Raw genomic sequence first — 19,992 nt, 5'->3', positions numbered from 1 at the left:
GTGTTGCTTGGGAGGGCCTCGTTGCCCTGAGTAAGAGCTGCCTGGTGGTGAGTAAGAGGTGTCCGTGACACACAAGTTCAGACCTCGCGACTCTGTTTTTGTTGTTTGAACTTTCTTCTCTGTTGTAGCTAGGGATCCGGCCTGGAATTTAAACACTCGTATGGTAACCCCATTCCTTCAGCCATTGTGCTGTTAAGCTCTAGCTAACGAACTTTTCACACTGGCTCCATGTAAAGCAAGACTTAGAAAACAGCAGCAATCAACATTTTTGGTTTTATGATCAAAACCATATGATTAGCCTGTCTTTAGGCAACTAAGATGCTCTTGCCTGTCTAGTCCCACTGCTCCCCAAAAAGTAGCCTTCATAATGTGTGTGGAAAATAAAGAAATACGCCAAGTGCACCTAAGAAAGCTTAAATTAAGAAGTGACTTTTATTTCAAAATCACGCCTACTGTAACAGAAACTTCAAAATGCATACCTGTTTTAACGTAGGAACTTTGCCTAAAATAGAGGAACCAAAATTACATAATATTTGAGAAGGTGGGAGCTGCTAAATGCACCAGTCAAGTAGACTTTGTCTCCTGGGGCCCTTTTCTTCCAGGCCAACAGTTTTTGTTGCTTAGGGATATCCTCCTGATAATGTGACAAAGAATGTTTCTCAGACCCATATAGATTATGTACACATTGGCTTGCTAAAGGCAAGTTTGATTTTAAATCTCTAAGCTTCGTTTGTTTCTAAACATACTGTTTTGAAACAAAAACCAGGTGACTAAAAGAGAGGAGATTGAATTTCTTTTCCAACTCATAAACCAGTTCTGAAGATAATTCCGGAGGAGAAAATTCAAATATAGTGTGAACAATTTGACATAAAATGCCTCAGTGTTATTGCTTTGAAGAATTATTCTTTATTTGAATGTGTACACTGATTACTGATGTCTTAAATCATAGTCTTATCACTTGGCAAAATTAGATTTGCTTTTTGCATCTTGTTTTCTTAAACTATGGTCATATTATAAAGAGTAGTTGTATACTTTTGTATGGGTGACACAGAGGAATGTGACTATGTAATCTTGTTTGTTGAAAAGAAGTGAGAAAAACGTCTGAAATCAGAAGTTTCCTTTTAGTTAAAACCTCAACCATATCAAAATAATCACTTTGTTTCTTCTTTTATAAAAAACGCAACAACTTTTTCAAGAAATGTGGCTATATTGTGGACTGCAAGTTTACATATTTCAGGTGCTATTGTCTTTAACTTGCAGTAAGACAAACAGTGGCTTTATCATTTCTAGAATCAAAGAATGAAGTGTGTGTGTGTGTGTGTGTACTTTTTTTAGATTTTAGGACAGTTTTCTGGTCCCATGTTGGATTTTTTGTAAAGAACCAATTGCCCAAATCATACATCAAAGTTCTGATACATTATTTTGTTTTCGTAAGGATGGCAAGAAAATTAATAAAAGTGACTTTCATTCACATTAATACCTTGGACCCTAGGCTCCAAGCGGACTCACCGTTTCAGTTCCTACCCTGTACTTTCATTATTTAATTCATTTGCCATTTTTAATCCCCTACTCAGTCAAATCCACCTTCACGTGTTTAAATGCAACTCATCCTTCAAGAACACTTATATGCTGCCCCCTCCACGAATCTTTCCCTAACTGCCCACCCCCGCTGCACTGCCAAGTAGCAGCTAATCTCTACTCTGTATGCCGTAGAGCTCCTTCTTCATCTCTATTAGGGCAGTTATTAAGTTTCCTCGTGTTTCAGTATTCCTGGACCATCTCCCATTAGAAAGCAGCTTCTGGAGGTCAGAAATTCAGTCTTGTTCATGTTTCTTTGCACAGGTAAATACTTGATGAATAATCATTCTTGTCAATGATGAAACCGAAATTTTCAAACTATATTTTTGTTTTATCAACATTTGTGTGACCTGTCTTTCTAAAAAATATATGACATTAAAAGATTAAGATGAGTATCCTTTCCTAAAATAGTGGTATTATACGTATTATTATGTCAAATTATCTAGCACCTGGCACGTTACCGGGTGAAACATTGTGCTTACCTGAGGACTTTAACTTTTAACCATAATCCATTTAAAGTGAGGAGTTTTGTTTTTTTGGGGTTTTTTTTCTGTCTTGTTTGGTCAGATTTGGTTTTTTACTCAGAATTTCTTATGTAGCTGTTAAATTTTGGTCCCTTATAGTCCAAAGTTTGAAATTTCATTCTATGATAAAGTGAAGACATGGTTTCATTGTCTTGGAAAGTTTATACAAAATTTCCAGACCACAAAATAGACTATTTAAGCCTTTATTGAACAACAGCAATAACAAAATTGCTTTCTGGAACCAAGTGTGTCAAAACTCAGGCAAAGAGGGAGAAGGAAAGCAATGTGTGAACCAGCGTGGTGCGTCTGGATGCCTTCTGATACTGCTGCGATCTACTTTGAATCACGATTTCAAATTCAGTGATTCCTCATTTCCTAAAAGTAACTAAAGTGTTCTGAATTCTGATTATTTTAATAAACTTTCATGAGGTTTTACTTTCTGGTTATTTATTATTGTTTCAACACCTGAGCCATATTTTAAGATATTCAAGAGCAAAAATAAATTGTGCATGAACATTACCCACCAGCTGCAGCTTCAAAAATTAATATTTAGTTACTAATTTTATTTTATCTCTACTTTGGTCTCCACCAATATTCATCATGTAACTTGTTGAATGAAGATCCTAAAGCTTAAAAAATGCATACCATTCTTCAATAAACAGGTCAGTTATATCAAAGGCTTTCTGAAACACTCAGGCATAGAAGACTCACTGCATTTTATTTGTATGACCATGGCATTGACACATTGAACACCTCTAAGTTCCTTAAAGAAGAGTTTCTTCTCATAACTCTATCCTGCCCGTGTCTAATCAAATTATGTTTTTTAAGGTGGTATGTCCTTCTCTGAAATTGTTTCTAGTATGTACCTCACACACAAAGTTAACCGTCTTGGTTATAATTGATTGCCAGCAGAGTGATTCGCCCTCGATAATAGTATTTTGTTTGTAATTTCCTAAGAAAGGCAGCCTCTTTACTCATCAAGCAACAGTAAACCAAAACTACCAAGATTGTTTGCCATATTGAGAAATTAAAATCATCCTAACGAATAGTGCTTAAATGCTGGCACATGGCCAAATGAATCATCTTTGTCTTAAAGCACCAAAAAGGTTAAGACACTACCTATGTTAAGACCATTTTTCTTGAAATTCATCAAACAAGAAATGAAAATGCCATAGTTTCTTAGCTTTTGTCTTGAACATCTCAAGTTCTCTTAGCTAGTAATTTTTTACTCAGAATTATATCTTTAATCCTAGTATCTCCCATCTCTTTGAAACCAGTTAATTGGAACACGTAGTCACCTTATAGACTGCTCACATTTGAGTAAAATGAAAACAAAAGAATTGAATAACTTTTATATGTGACATAAGCAGGCATTTTCAGAGCTAGAAGTACAAATGTCTATCCATTCCAAGGCTCCTGCTTCCCTGTCTGTTTCTGTTAAGAGCTAAAACTTGTGCCATCATGGTTAATGTTTTGACAGATTTTATCGTAAACCTTGCTGTTGTAAATTTGCCTTGAGCCAAAATTTAACATGTTGTAAGCTCAGAAACAGTTTTTACTGTTAGTGACCAGAAAAGGAAATAAATCAATTATGCTCTTTTGAATGATAGGAGTATAGAGTTTAACTCTTTAAAAGTTACATATTACTTGAAATTTGGGAAAAATTCTCATTTTGTATGTCCAAGGCCTCTCAATTGTCAATAAAACATACATAAACACTTTTGTGACTATCACAAAGGAGCATATACCAAAGGAAATATTATGTAGCTTACATATGCTCACTAGATTTTATAACCAAAATATTATCCTTAATTTTTTTTACATGAAAAGTTCCTTTGCCTTAGCATATGCAATCACAGATTTTAAGCCCTCAACATGTGATTGATTCAAAAACTATGGAGTAGCCACTTTGTTTCCAAAAAATTTATCAGAATGGTGTTCTGTTAGACCCTATTTTATGGTGTCTGTCTATTATTTTATAACTACTTAGAGTAACTCCCAATCATTGCTGTTCCTAACAGCCTGCAGATCTATTTTTTTCCCTCTAAAACATCTTCAGTGACCATGACCATTAATATTTACTCATAAATGCGTTTGTACACAGGCTCAACCATAGCACATCAGTGAAGAAAAAAAGGGTTGTTACCCAAGAATAAATCAAATCAACAAATATTTATTGAATGTCTACTATGTGCAAATAGCTCTGGACTGGTCAGCTTTTAAAAGCCATCCAACTTTTCACTGTGACAAATCAAAGCATTATTATTTCAAGCATTGCAGAAGCTGCCTCCATGTCCTTTAGGTGACAAAGCTTGTGAAGAACCTGCAAGTACTTGGGATAAAGAAAGACAAGGAAGAGAAAGCTCACTCACAGACTGCAAAGAGGAGAAAGAATAAGCTAAAATATCACTACTGGATTGCATCATGTATGTATGTGTGTATATATATACATATATGTGTATGAGTGTGTGTGTATCAGTGTATATTATGTATGTGTATGTAAATTCATATACATATGTACACACAAAGAGAAGAATGAGTGAATTTGAGAAAAACAGACTTTGTTAAGGTGACATAAGAATGGGCATTTACATTTGAATCCAGAGCTTGCTTTAAAAATAGTCTTTATAGTTTGGCTAGAGTTAAGTCCTATGGTCCCATGAAACCAAAATATATCATGACGTAACAGAAAGATTACTCAAGTTGGCACCCCAACTTCCAAAACCTAGCTTGCCCTAAAGTCTTTTAGGAGATGACTTCATCAATCAATAGATTTATAATAGAAGAAGTGACTTCTACGGTGTTACTATAGAAAATTGTTGTAGGGGCCTAAATAAGAAGTTAATTTTATCATAAATAAGATAAGCTACTTAAAAGCTCATTTTAAAGATTCTAATTGTTATTAGAAACTAAACCAAAGCTACCAGAAAGAAACGAGACTTGTATACCTTGTTATACTATATTATATAGTATACTATTTTTGTTATACTATACTATTTTATACTATATAAATTATACTATACTATATTATGCTATAATAGTCTGTGCATTTCATTTTATTAATCTATAAAAGATAAAATAATATACTGTCTACCCACATCAAATAATTAAATGTTTCCTTCATGAGATATAAAAGAGAGGCTGGCAATCATTTCCAGCTTTACCAGCTAGAATTAATCCTGGCTACTTTGCATAGAAGGTATGTAATATGTTAGCCATTGAAGACACTGTCATTGACGTTCTCACAGGGGGTGTCTGCTGTCAATTTTAAAATATTTGTGTAGAAGAACTAATTTTTTAATATAAGTTTTTGCCTCCTGTTGCTGGGCTAAGTTTAATTTCTTATAAAAATCAAAGCAGACTCTTCAAATTACCTTTTTAAGCAGCAGCTTTTATCTTTCCTAAAATCTCTGAAATAAATTTCTCAATTTTTGTGTGGGAAAAGAAAACTGTTTTAGCTCTATCATTCAAAGTTTATTCTTCTGTTATGAAATTGTTGGTTATTAAGATCACTTTGAAGCAAAGGTATCTTCTCATATATCTTTTTAATTATTTGATACTCTGCCTATCTGGTTGTAATTTATTTTCAAACCATACCCTAGTTGCTCTGTAGAAGATTTTGGATTTCTGGTCAGCTATAGTCTTTCTCTTCTTGATAAAACCATACTATTGGCTTTTGTAAATATATTAGACACTTGCAATGTGTGACTACATTGGTTTGGTTTCTTTCATTTATTTTCTTGGTATATTGTAATTGATATCTTTGGATATATTCTAAGATTTCACGTGGATGATCCAGATCTAATGCTTATGCTCATGAAGAAATATTATCCTTAGAGTGGTTTCTGACTTTCATTTCATCTCCCCTCCTTTGAGCGGAATTCCCAATACAGGGACCCTCTCACCTAGGACCTCGCCTGGATTCACCTGCCCCCTTGTGGTGTCCCTCTCTGAATAGGTAATGAATTTCTGAAATTTGGATTTGCTATTATAAAGTCTAAGAAGAGAAACCTCATTGCTCTTGCCCAGAAGTCTAGGGTCAGGATAGTTTTCTTCTGTTAGTCATTGGCTAACATAAAAAGATGGACGGAGTTTATTTTTTTATTTAATTCACAGCACAAGAAGGAAATTGGGCACTATAAAGAAATGAGTAGCATAGAATAAGTGATGTTACTTAATTTTGTCTAGAATCAATATTAGTGACCAGCAGATTGATAAAGTAAAGAGATGTTTCAAAAATTCTCATAAAGCAACTTAAAATCAAGTTTCTTCTATGTCAGTGTCTCCTTTTATAGTGAGTAGAGGAGGAGGGGAGAAAGCTATTCTATTTTGTTTCAATTTTAAGTAGATTTCCTAAGCCTTTCATCATGGATAAATTCATAAATATAAGAAATAAACTTTGTACTCTGTATAGTCAGATACGTCTGATACAATTGACACAAATAGATTTTGTTTCCCTCTCTTGAAAAGGAATTCCTTCACGTGCCTCGGGACTAATTTTTACATCTTCAACTGAAGTCAATAGTATTTGCACATGGAAAAGGGATGTATGTGTTCAATGAGCGAATTACCTAGCCACAAATTCAGAGACATTTTGCAAGAATAGGGGCTTATGAATTAGCCTCTAGTTAATAAAGAATAATACAAAGTTAAAAGAAAGGGGAAAGGACAGGTAGATAAGCACTATTTACAGAAATAATCTGTCTTTCTTAGAAGGAAGAGATAGGTTAATCCCAGGTAAAATTTTAAAAATATCTTTTTCTATCTGTTAACTGTAAAATAAGTATTTCTAGCAGAAAAGAGTTGTCTCTTTCTCTGCTGTTCCCCCCACCACAGCCACCGAAGCCTGATTTGATTGAATAACAGTGATCCTCTGTGGCATTTTAAACATCATGTCATCTCACTCGCAATCTAGAAGAAGAAACAGGGTGCAGGCTTTAATAAAGCTATTTGTAGTCCAGCTCCCAAATTTCTAGGACCCACCACTCCTTTGCAGTTTCTCTTACATTCGTAACAGTTGACCTACTAACAGGTTCCCAGAAACACAGGTCAAATTTTGGCAGGCTTACCTCACCTCTTTGTCCTTCCAAAGTACATAAATGCTGAACTGTGTTCACAGTGAGGAAGGAAGAGTCATCCCGATGAGACTTTTAAAACCAAGACCCTTTCTGCTCCCTACCAAGTTCCTGCCATCCTCTCCAAAGGAATCAAGTTTTGTCAGTGTGCCCTTGGCATAATTTCTTCAGCCTGGATTAAACACAGGTGACCGAGAGTCTACCTTATCTCCACAGGGCATTAGTCACTCTATAAAAGTTAAATTTATTATGAAATGCTTTGTTTGTGTTAACATATATCTTTTCTGGGAAGTTGGAAACAAAGGCATGTCCTTTAAGACTCCATATGGGGAAAACACATCCTCCTTTGGAATTTAACCTTAATTTGAACCAAGATCTGTGAAGGAAAAGCACTTTAGCGTATTGTTTCCTTGCTCCACCCATCTGTCCCCTTATCTAAATGGGGTTACTGTGGCTTCGTGCTTTTTAACTCTTCCCATTCCAAACCTTGTTTTCCTGAGGTTAAAACTTATCTTAGAAGTATATTAAAATAATTGTGACAAACAATTATGCTTTGCTTTAAGGATGAGTGGTTTTATGTAATATATTAATTCTGATGTCTTTCAAATTAAATAAATGTAAAACCATTTTATATCCATATATCTTACTGTTCATTATGTTGTTTTAACAAATAGTACATTGTAAAGAACATTTTATTTCCTAAAAATTTTATTTCCTGTAAAGTCTTCTCTAACATTCTCTTACTAGCAAACATTGTCATGTAGGCATAGTTTATACTTTATTAGAAGTAAAGAATAATTAGAAGAAAGAAAAGTTAACATTAGGAGTGATGATGAGGTATATTGGAAAGACCAATTTCGACCTCTGTTTTCCTTCAGTCTGTTTGCGAAGTCTTTGTAATGCCCCTAACGGATCTAAATCCACAGATGCTCCAACATTTCTTTTTAAAAGCGAAAGCAAAACCTCCACTGCTGCTCCTCACCATACAGACCAGGTGTTTACAAGCACTGAGGAACATATTTCCAAAAATATTTTTTAAGTTGACATTCAAAAAAATGCTGCTTTTATGAATACTTTAAGTTTCTTTAGTAGCATCCACCAACAAACTCGTAGTTATCCAAACGATTTTCCTTCATTGACTTTTGTTACATTAAGGAAAACACCACAAACTAAATTTGAATGTAAGCTTATATAGTCATTTATTCTAAGAAATTATGAATATGATTTTTAAGTGGATGTGCACTCAATTCCTCTACTCAAAATAACTACCTTCAGCATAATTAAATTGAAGATTTCTTAACAAAAAAAAATTCATAGCAAAACATTTACAGATTCCTTTGGTCACATATTTAATTATCACATAGTATATTTCATTTACACTATAATATTGAAATTAATTTGATAGATATGTTTTTTAAAAAATATGGAATATATACATCATACATTTAGGACATTAGGACATTTACCACAAGTAATATCCAATCAGGGCATCATTGTTCTCCACCTCAGCCCCACCTACATTTATTGGTTCCACCCGACCCAACCCTCATATGACAATCATTGAAGCTTAGTCTTTACCACTTGTTAACACTTGATAATATACTGTTATTGTATTTAAATTCATAATATGTATCATTTTTTTCAGGGAAATTATAAACTCACATGCAACAGTAACGAGTTGACAATTGGAATACTTTAATTTACCTCTCAGACTCAACTCCTTGGTTCTCTTGGACTTTGCGCTGTATTGGATACTAATTTAATACAAACTTTCTTAAAAGATAACTGCCCTATACCTCTGTTGCCTTACTAAATGCTGCCCCCAAATTTTTCCAAAGATGATTTTGGCTGACTACCTTCATGGCAGATATAGATGCCTATATAGTTATTTCATTCATTCGTGGTCCCACCATAAGATAGCCATAGGAAGATCTTTCATAGGAGTAGAATGATCAAAATAATAGATGAACAAGATAATGGGAGAAGTGATGACAGTTAAGTATAAGATTGAAAAGACAGATGTTAACCAGAATCAAAGAAAAGAATGAAAAGTGTGGACTTTGTAGATGATGGAAAGAAACAATTTAGCAAAAACTGAAATAAAAGAGCAAAAGAGAGAGAAAGAACCAAGATAATTCCAAATTGTCAGATGTATCAATGTCAGTAAATCCTGAAGTATTTGAAAAATTGAATAAAAGAGGTTAAGCGTGTGTGTGTATGTGTTTATAAAAATATAGACAAGAGTGGTCTTCACATATTACATTTGAAAGTTCTAGGGATGTGACAAGACAATCAGAATAATAAAATGCTGAGCATCTTTATTAACCATGAGCTGTAATGATAGAGAAAACTATGTTAGATGGTATTAGAAATAATAATACCATAAATTTCATAAAAGGTGTTTATTTTTATTCTTATTTATCTTTGAATCTCCAGCACTAACTAGAACATACTAGAACATTACTATATCAATCATTTAATGATTTACAAATAATTTACAGTACAAGTGAGGGTGAAAGTAGTGTTCTCAGAGGAAATGTTTCTGTTCTGGTTATAGTTGGAAGTCCTCAGGATAATTTCTATTCTGATTATATCTGGAAGTCTTCAGTATGTATCTTGATGAGGGGGTTGAAAGAGATAACAGAGAGGGGTTTATTGTTTGTATTTATTAATAATTCAGACAACACCATACCAGGTGCTGGGGATACGAAGTTGAATAAGACAGTTTCTGCCCTCATGGAAGTCACAGTCCAGGAGGAATGACATAGCTGTAAATAATTGTAATACAGTATGATAGGTACCATCCTAGAGGTCGGCTCAGAGTGCTTCAGCAGAACAGATGAAAGAGCATCGTCCCTGTCTGTGAGATTGAGGAAGGCTTCCCAGAGGAGGCAGTGTTAGAGCAAAGTGCCATTGGGATTGGCAATTCAGGGGTCCATGGTGACTTTAATAAGAGCAGTTTCTACTATAATGAGAGACAAAACCCAGAATGCAGCGAATTAAGAAGTGAATGAAAAATGTAGAAATGGAGACTGGATATAGACTACTTTTCCTGAGAAATTGCCTTCTACTTCTTCTTACTTGCAGCTTCTGAAAAGATTTAATAAGGAATTTCGCATTGCATAGCATAATTAAGTACTAATGATAGTAATGGATTTTTTTTGCTGAGTGTTAATGAATAAATTGCACTCCACTTGTACAGGCTCAGTAACATGAATCCTTTGAGCAAGACCCTGAGCACCTGAAGCAGGGACGTATCTGCACCTTTGCATATGAATATCTTTGATCCCCAGCTGTTCTATTCCTCCTTTCCTTTTATACTTCTAACTTCATATCCTCAAGTGATTCAAATATTTTATTATCTGTACGTTATCTTTCTAACGCTAAATATTACCTACTGAATAAACTCCAAATTCCTTAGAGCATTCAAGGCCCTCCAAACTTGTGTTCCAGCCTACTTCCTCAGCTTTGTCTTCCTGAGCTTTTTCTTGCCTGCTTCAACCCCACCTTTCCCTCTATGTACTCTGAACTTTCTAGCTTCCACTTTCCGACACTGTTACCTCCACTTGGAATAACCTCCCCGCCACCCCCAGCAATCTCATATCTAAATCCTATCTGACATTTACGGTCTTGTTCAGTGGTCGTATTCCTTATGAAAGCCTTTCTTGATCTTTCCACATATAAGCAACTTCTCTTCTCAACTCTTAGTATTTTATATGTGCCTCTCTGCCCTTCATTCATTCATTCATTCAACAAACCTTTATTGAGCACCCTACTATATGCCAGAAACTGAAACTACCATTTTCTACTTTTTCCCACAATAGAATAACTGTTCTATCTCATCACTCCTATCAGACTATAAATTCTTGAGATCAAGAATCATCTAAAATAGCTCTATAAGTATCTATTACAATGCTTTACCCCTAAGAATTGTTCAACAATCTGTTGATTGAATTAGTGAATGTTAGTCTGAAATGGAGATTCATCCCATGAAATTAAATTAGACAAAGATAGCACCCAAATCTTTTATTTCCTCTGCCATGAAGTTCTCTTCTACCATTATCTGCAAGAATACAATTTGTCACTTCCTCAGCTTAACTGTCTTAAAATGACATTGAAAAAAAATGGCATCTGGCTTCCTTGTATTTATTCTCTTAAACACTCCTGTCTTCAGCTCCATCCATTCCACTGAAAGACTCCGAAAGTTATAGTATTAATCAAATCCTTCCACTTTGCCTTCAATCCTACCTCACTCTGCTGGTGACCATACTACAACTTCCTTCTTAAAAGGGTCACTCAACTCCGGTCACTTCCTTCTTTCAATCTTTCCTGCATCCTACAGATGCGGGAAACTCAGATTATATTCCTTTTCAAATTTCTCCTCTTTCTGTAGATATTATAAAACTGTTTAATACTAACGTACCTCCATGTCTTCCCTAATCTTCCATCTTATTGCTACTAACCAACAATCTTTAGCTTAAAATATCATTCACTTCTAGAACATTCTACCTCTTGACTTCCACCAGCACAGTTTACTATCACTCCAGCTATGTAGAACCCAGCTTAAAATCCGTTTCCAAGAGAGTTTTTTGATTAACCTAGATTCATGTATCACGGTACTTATTTTCTGTATATTGTTCAACTACTATATTAATTTGAATCAAATATGTATTTATCCAACTTGCCTCTCTATGAGAGTCCTCTGTTAAGGACATGATCTAATCCAAACTGTATAAACTCCAATACAAATCCTGTACAGTAATCTGTATTCTAAGTGTGAAGGTTTACTCTTCATCAGGATGTTAATCTGTGATTTTCTGCCCTACAGGTCAAACAAACATACTATATTAAATAGTATCAAAATATTCAACTCTTCTAGAATTACCATATATAACCAGATGATCTTTATTGATGAACCAACCAAAATTTACAGAAAAAGCCTGCCATAACATGACCTCAAATATAGGCCAATACATAAAATATGGGTAAAAGAGTGAATCTGAGGCTTGAACACAAGGTAATTAGGAAGATTTCATAAGAATCAATGAAATGATGGTTAGGGACTCAGGTTTAGAATATAATAAGGCAACATCATTGTCTTCCAGCTGTAACAGAGTTTCTAGAATCAGATTAATTCAGTCACTGAGAACAACAATAAAACTTGGACAAAATACTAAGCAAAACAAAACAAAATCTGAAGGCACTGGAGAACAGCAGTGCAGCCAGGACCTGACGGCCAAGATCCCAGAGAGAAGGAGACATGGAGGGGAGTTCTGCATTCCAGCTGTATTCTTCCCTTGGTGCGTTCACTGATTCAAGGCTTAGGGCATAGGGCCATAACAAAAACAGCATTCTTGAATCTGTGGCAGTTTAACTAGGCCGGGGAAACAAAAAGTGGAGTTCAGGGCTAAATTAAGCAGCTATGATATGAGGGGCCAAGATCAAGAGAAAAAAACCATGGACAGTTGAGACGGACGTTCTAGGGACACTTTTCCCTGAAGGCGTTTTCTGATTACTAAGAGACTAGATTCAGGACAAGACACAGAGAAACCAAGTGAAAAACACAAGAAGATAAAAAACTAAGGAGAGAATTTTCCAGTCCCATGATGCTGGGAAGACAAAAATTGGAGTGCAAGTCTCACCAAAAAGGAGAGACTCAGCTTTTGATTCATATCCTGGGAAAGCCATGCCGTAGGAGTATGGATAAACTATAAATAGACCAGCTTCAGCTAGATCAAGGTGATCTTCCCAAACTCACTCCCACGCAAGACCCCCAGCAATACAAGGTAGAATTTGGAGAAATGGGCAGGGAACCTGCCCATGCTCTAGATCCTGCACTGAGCGGGAGGCAGAGACTGTCTGCCACTGGAGGAGGTGCACGGGGCCTGCCCAAGACTGAGACGGGAGCAGGAGAGCTGAGAAACCCCTCCTCTGCCCCACCAGGAGCCTTGCATCTAGTAACAAGTAACGGCCATGTACTGCTGGGGGAGGAACAAAACCATGGAAATAGATTCCCTCTATGCTTAGGCATAGAGAACCTGCTGAAATCTTAGGGTGGAACAGGGAAACTGAGAACTGTAGAACTCACATGAAGCACAAGGTCGTGGCAGTCCAGCCCACCACTGGAGGAATTTGAAGTCTATGGTACACTAAAGATAACTACAGCAACCACAAAACCCAACTCACCTCAAACGCTCACTAAATTCACTCAGATCTCCATGCCAATGACCTGACAGAGAGGTATTCCCGTTTTGGACATTTACCTCAGTTTCTCCTGGGGTGTTTTTTTTTTTTTTTTTTTTTTTGGTGAGGAAGATTAGCCCTGAGCTAACATCTGTGCCCATCTTCCTCTATTTTGTATATGGGATGCTGCCACAGCATGGCTTGATGAATGGTGCATCGGTACACACCTGGGATCCAAACCTGCAAACCCCAGGTTGCTGAAGTGGAACTCAACCACTACACCGCCGGTCTGGCCCCTCTACTAGTCTGTTATACACAATATCTGGCTTTTTTTTTTTTAATAATTTTATTTATTTATTAATTTTTCCCCCCAAAGCCCCAGTAGATAGTTGTATGTCATAGCTGCACATCCTTCTAGTTGCTGTATATGGGACGCGGCCTCAGCATGGCCAGAGAAGCGGTGCATCGGTGCATGCCTGGGATCCGAACCCCAGGCCGCCAGCAGCGGAGCGTGCACACTTAACCACTAAGCCACAGGGCCGGCCCTCTGGCTTTTAATTTTTTGAAAAATACAAGACACATTAAAAAGAAAGAAACAAGACCCATATGAAAAGATAAAATAGTCAACTGAACCAGACCCAGAGATGACCCAGATGTTGGAATTATTAGAGACTTAAAAAAGAGAAAAAAAGACTAAAAAGACATATTACTCTCTAAATAGTAACAATGACTGGCAGCTGACTTCTCAGAGAAACAGAAACCAGAATAAAATGAAATAGCATCTTCAGTCAGAATAAAATGAAACAGGGCCGGCCCCGTGGCTTAGTGGTTAAGTGCATGCGCTCTGCTACTGCCGGCCGGGTTCGGATCCCGGGCGTGCACCGACGCACTGCTTCTCTGGCCATCCTGAGGCCTCATCCCACATACAGCAACTAGAAGGATGTGCAGCTATGACCTACAACTATCTACTGGGGCTTTGGGGGAAAAACAAATAAACAAAAAAAATTAAAAAAAAAAAAGAATAAAATGAAACAGCATCTTTTTTTTTTTTATAATTTTATTTATTTATTTTTCCCCCAAAGCCCCAGTAGCTAGCTGTATGTCATAGTTGCACATCCTTCTGGTTGCTGTGGGATGCGGCCATGAGGCCGGAAAAGCAGTGCGTCGGTGCGCCCCCGGGAATCCGAACCTGGGCCGCCAGCAGCAGAACGCACGCACTTAACAGCTAAGCCACAGGGCTGGCCCCCTGAAACAGCATCTTTAAAGAACTAAAAGTAAAAAAAAAGTCAACAACCTAGAGTTAAATGCCCAGCAAAACATGAGAAAATATGACAAGCAGAACTCCACTAAAGGAAATCCTCAACGGAGTTGATTAGGCAAATGGAAAATGACCACAGAGGAAAGAGTGAGAGCACCAGAAAGGGTAAATATGTGAGATGAGATCAGTGAATAGTGACCATTTAAGGAAAAATAGAATACATGAAATAAAAAGTTTGTCTTGTTCAAAAGAAACAAATCTATTGTAATTGAAAGTCTAATGATCACAGCTAAATAAATAAAGCAGGAATTTGAGGGAAATGTGTACCTGAGTGGTCATCCAGTCTACACTGGAATGCTCCATGCTGGGAATTTCACTCTTTCCTGAGGTAGCCTGCTCTGTCTATAATGCTGCAGATGGCTTTACATTGAGCTGTAATCTGCAATCCCCTCCAATTTCTACTTCTGGTCCTAATTCTGGCCTCTGCAATCACACACAATAAATAATTCTAATCTCTCTCACACATGCTTGAAATAACTATAATATCCTCCAATGTAACAGAAAGTTTTTATTCTGTAGCCAAACAGCCCAGTCTAAACCATCCTTCACAAGGCATGGTTCAGTTTTTGTCTACATCCAGAATCTTCTAAATGCACCTCACTTTCTCTATATTTCTCAAAGAATAGATCCCAACACATGAAACACGATCCTGTGGTGACCAGGGCATTCTCGCTCTCCCTATTCCACATGTGCAGCAATGGCATTCATCTATTATAAGGGGGGCAAATCATACTATTTATTCATATATAATTCCTAATTTTACCTCTGTGAGAACTCTAGCCTCAAGAGCTTAGGACTTATTTGTGTTCACTGGGAGCTGTTGCTCAGGAATATTAGGCTAAAAATGACGTACGGACAAGAACTGGCCAAAGAGATTCTGGAGGCTAGTTCAACAGATAGTAGACAGTAGTACAGACTAAAATTATGACCTTTGGAGTGTCAAGGAAGGAAGGGTTGGGGTAATAGGAGTATTGATAGGGCATATTAATTAATTGCAGGTGTACGGGCACTAAGAGGGATGAGTCAATGATAACTATGACTTTTCAAGCCTGAGTGACAAAGAGAATGAGAAAAATATGGAAGTCAGGAGGCATGCCTAGTTACTGAGAGAAATGTGTTGCTGTAATTTAAACTTATTGAATATTCATGGAAATACCTTATAGACAGGTATAGAAATAAGATGGGACTTTTTGTGGGAGGGCAAGATGAACTTTTAGCTTGGTATACATGATAGCTCAGACCATGAAACACATTGGGTTTATTGCTTGTTGCAAATAAGGGAGACCACGCACCATAGGGAACTGTGTGGCACTTCAGGAAGAGGGTGTTAGAAAGGACTTATAGGATTGGGGCTTGTGTGAGGTGATTTGGGGGAGGGTTCAAGAAAGTGAGACTTTGGATTGGATGCTGTCAGGATGTGGGGGTAATTCTATGATTGGGTGGGTATCTTAAGAATGCTTATCTAGGAGGGAAGACTAGAACAAAGCTAAAGCTGTAATTTGTAAAAAAAAAACAGAAAATGCAACAGTTACTAGTATTAGCTAGGATGGGGGAACGTTTGCTATTTTAGTGGTTTGCTGTGACTTTGTTTTCGTCTGTGCTTAGACAAAATTACAAAATGGTCTTCTGTTTGTCTCACTTCTCTGTGGTTGTAGAGTGGCCTTGTTTAATGTTGGTGTTCAGTAGAATTGTTTATGTTTGACAGGAAAACACCTAGGCCTAACTGTGAATGTCAGACCAACTCCTAAAAACGCCATAGCCCAGCTGGAGAGTCAAGCCAGTTTCCGAAGGTGAGGGGCTATTTTTTCCCTCTCAGGCCAATGGCCTTAGCCTTAGGGAACTATGGTGGAGGCTAGAACAGAAGCAGAAGACAGTCACAGAGACAGAGAAGCCATCAAGAGGAGGTGGGGAGTAAGGATGGGCTGGTGCCAGGGGGTCCTTGGTGGGAGCGTTCAACGTTGCTAAGAATATTCAGAACTGTTAAGACTATTTGAGACAAAAAAAAAAAAAGGAGTAAAAACATCATTTAACCAAGGGATCAGTGATGATCTTCAAGAAAGAAGGTGAAGGGGCTACAGATCAGACTGCAGGCCTGTGGAGAAGTAGAGACTGTGGGTGAAGACCACGCATTTGAAAAGTTTAGCAGTGAAAAGGAGGGCAAGGGAATGTTAACTAGAAGATTTTGTGAAACCAATGTAAGGAATCTTTTTTCCCCCCAAAATAGAGATGACTGTTACATGTTTGAAGGTGAGGAGAAGAAGCCCTTGGAAATAGAAACAGTAAAGATGTCAGTAATGCAGTGAAAACCAGAAAAGAGAGTCTGGGGCTAAGAACTTCAGGGGATATGGTATCCTGGGGGGAGGCCGGACTCCTCCTACCAGCTCTAGCAGAGGATGTATTGGTTCAGAAATAGAAATGCTGAGTTGGAATACAGGATAGATGAAGGAATGGATGGCAGGTGAGGTTATCTTTTTTTTTTCTTTTTCAGTGAAATTGGAAACAAGATCATCTGCCAAGGTTTAGAAGAAAGGAAATGAAAAAGCCTGGAGAAGGTTTGAGTTGTCTGCTAAGCTGTTTAGCGAATTAACCAAAAAATGCTGTTTTCTATTAAATCATCCCATTTTGTTAAAGAAGAAAATGCAAGTGTTGCTGTATATTGTGAATTTATGGAGGATTTAGGAGTGAGAGCCCTTTTATTCTCTCAAAAAAAGAACAAAAAAAACCAAGGATTGAGTTGCCATCTTTTTATATGAGTAGGACAAATAAACCTTTTTCTTGGGATACTCATGGTAGATTAAATACTGTTTGAAACAAATAATTTCTATCTTTTATTTTGGCTTTTGGACTGTCTCTCTCAAAGGAAAAAAAATCTTGCTGTTTTCAAAGGCTGAATATCATCAACCAGAGACAATAGCCACCTAGAAGGATGAATTCCATAGTCTCTAGAGCAAAGAAAATTAACGTTTCCACTTACAGTCCTAAACACGGAGCCCGCACCCCGCTTGAATTCTCTGTTCATATGTGTCTAAATAAGGAGACGCCTGCTCCTTCCCGGTATTAGGTGTGATTGAGAGATAACTCACAGCGGCAGCAGCGGCGGCCGTTTCTCTGCAGCAGCAGCCCATGCTCTTGTGAGCATCAAAAGGAGATGAAGCCTGATTAACCATTTTGAAATCTATCGGATGAGGAGAAGTCCTTACAAAACAACTTTTATACGCTTTAATTAAAAACGTGTTCCGGCAGCTCACAGCTGAATGGGCTTCAGGGGGAGCAGAGCTGAGCCCGTTGCTATGACGACGCCAAATCTTTTCACGCCTGGCCCTTCCTCAGCTCACTCTGTCTAGCTCTCTCCAGCCATTAATTTGCCTACGTCCCATCTCTCACTCCCTCAATCTCATGGTCTCTGAGTCTATATGAGACCCGATACCGTACTTTCTGCTTTTTCTGCTATGGTACCTCTTCTTTCCTTTCCCTCCTCTGTTTATCCCTTACATTTCCCTGGCAATCTCTATTTTCTTGTTTCTTTTGAAAACAAGTTTACCCCCCTGAGTTGAAAACGCTAAAGAAAAAAAAATTTTTTTTTGGTCACAGCATGATAATCGTTTATTATCCCTCATGATAACTCCATTTTTAGGGGTCTTGAATGTAGTCTAGAAGGATCTCACTATGTTCTACATTTTTTATGTTTCAGGTTGAACACTATCTACTACACAACTCTTTCTGTTGCTGAAGATAAGGCTACAACAAAAAGGGCTATGTTTTAATCTGTTCATTTGTGCTTATTATTAAAATCCCAGGTAATTCCAAACAGTATCATCTGGTAACAATTGTAAGTGAATGTGAGACTTTAAAATATGTCCTGAAAAAATGCAGATCTAACTTTATTTAAGAAGGCTTTTTGAATATTTTTAAAGTTGTGTTCATTACACAGAGACTTAAATGTAAACCAACACTATCCTTCATTATACCATATGAAACAAGAATTGGGTAGAACCTGCTCATCTCGGAATCCAATAGCCAACGTGGGAGAAGCTGATATCTTTGCAATCTTGTATTCAGTGCATTTATATAGACTATACTATTATTACACAACTTCCCAATGTTACTCTTTGAGTCATCAGAGGCCTTACAACCTTTCGTTTTAATTACAATTCCAATTTTCCTTTTCACCTAGTCTATTTTACAAGCTGAGTGGAATGCAGTGGAGATCATTTCTCATTTCTCATTTGTTCTCCCTGCTTAACTCACAGGCTGTTATTACTATGATTATATTTCCAATGTGAATTATTTGTCAGACTCAATAAGCACTTCCTTTCTAATTGCCTGACTCACTAAAGACGTTGTAACTTAAGAGACAGGTGTAGTCTGGAGTGTTAATCTTTGGCATAGCATGGCCCAGTGGTCATTGCACAGAAAGTGGGTGAATCCTTCGGAGCCTTGGGGGCCCAGAGTCTGGTTTTGAGTCTGAACTCCAAACCATGATGCAGCTTTGAAACTCCAGCGGCTGCATCTCTGGAGTTGCGATTTAAAAGTTTAACTTCTCTTCAGAAGTTTTATAATGAACTTCCTCGATCTCTTTACTATGTAAAACTCCAACATAATATCTTCTTAATAAGCCACATAGTACATCTGTGGGCCACAGTTAACAAATAGTCTAAACTCTCTCTGATATGAAGAACAGTATTTCTTCTAAATGAACCAACCTCCAGCTTGGTTTCTAGGTTCCTGTTCTTATCATTTAAGAACTTCCCACATTTTAAGAAGCTGAATTCTTTTGACTTCTTACCGTAGTCTTACTTAAAAGGTGAAGAGGTTGCATGACCTAGCATTTAGGTGACATCTCACAAATGGACCAAGTCTCCTGTTTATAATACTGGTAGAATTCAAAGGAGTTATTGAGGTTTAACTTTATTTTTTCCCCTCTCAGTATTAAGAATAGCAAGTCAAATGCTTATACATGTTAGAGGTGTTTTCCCACCAGGGGCACCTTATTTGGATCAATCTTAGGTGGGAACTAAAGAAAGTAAATATGTATACGTTGGCTAAATAAATAATTAGACAGGCATTCAGGTATCTGAAACAGGTTTGAGACCTAATAAAAATGGATCCTCAAAGAGACATACTTAAAATGTAAGTTGATTTTACCTAAATATCAGAGAAAATGTTCCACCGGCAAAATATTTTCCACTGTGAACACAGTGCTTCTCCATTGCATCGATAAACTCAAGAAGTGGAAGTCCTTCAATTCTTGACATTTAAATCTGTTGTGGACCTGGCTTGGGAAAACTCTGAGGGGAGTGATCTTGCAGGTGAG

The 19,992-nt window shown here is 37.1% G+C and overlaps 1 protein-coding gene across 1 annotated transcript in view; it reads left to right on the top strand.

Annotated features, from left to right (window-relative positions):
- Positions 1-17,456, top strand: part of MIPOL1 (mirror-image polydactyly 1) — a 313,803-nt gene extending 296,347 nt beyond the window's left edge. The window contains exons 13-14 of the mRNA XM_087422434.1: positions 16,384-16,468; positions 17,167-17,456. Coding sequence (XP_087278560.1) covers positions 16,384-16,426 — 43 coding nt within the window. The 3' untranslated portion in view covers positions 16,427-16,468; positions 17,167-17,456. The remainder of the gene's footprint in view (positions 1-16,383; positions 16,469-17,166) is intronic.
- The last annotated feature ends 2,536 nt before the right edge of the window (positions 17,457-19,992 follow it).

This window comes from Ceratotherium simum, chromosome 3 (assembly GCF_057802395.1).
Source record: "Ceratotherium simum simum isolate JZ-2026a chromosome 3, ASM5780239v1, whole genome shotgun sequence".
Lineage (NCBI taxonomy): Eukaryota > Metazoa > Chordata > Mammalia > Perissodactyla > Rhinocerotidae > Ceratotherium > Ceratotherium simum.
This window is presented reverse-complemented; position numbering and strand designations above follow the sequence as displayed.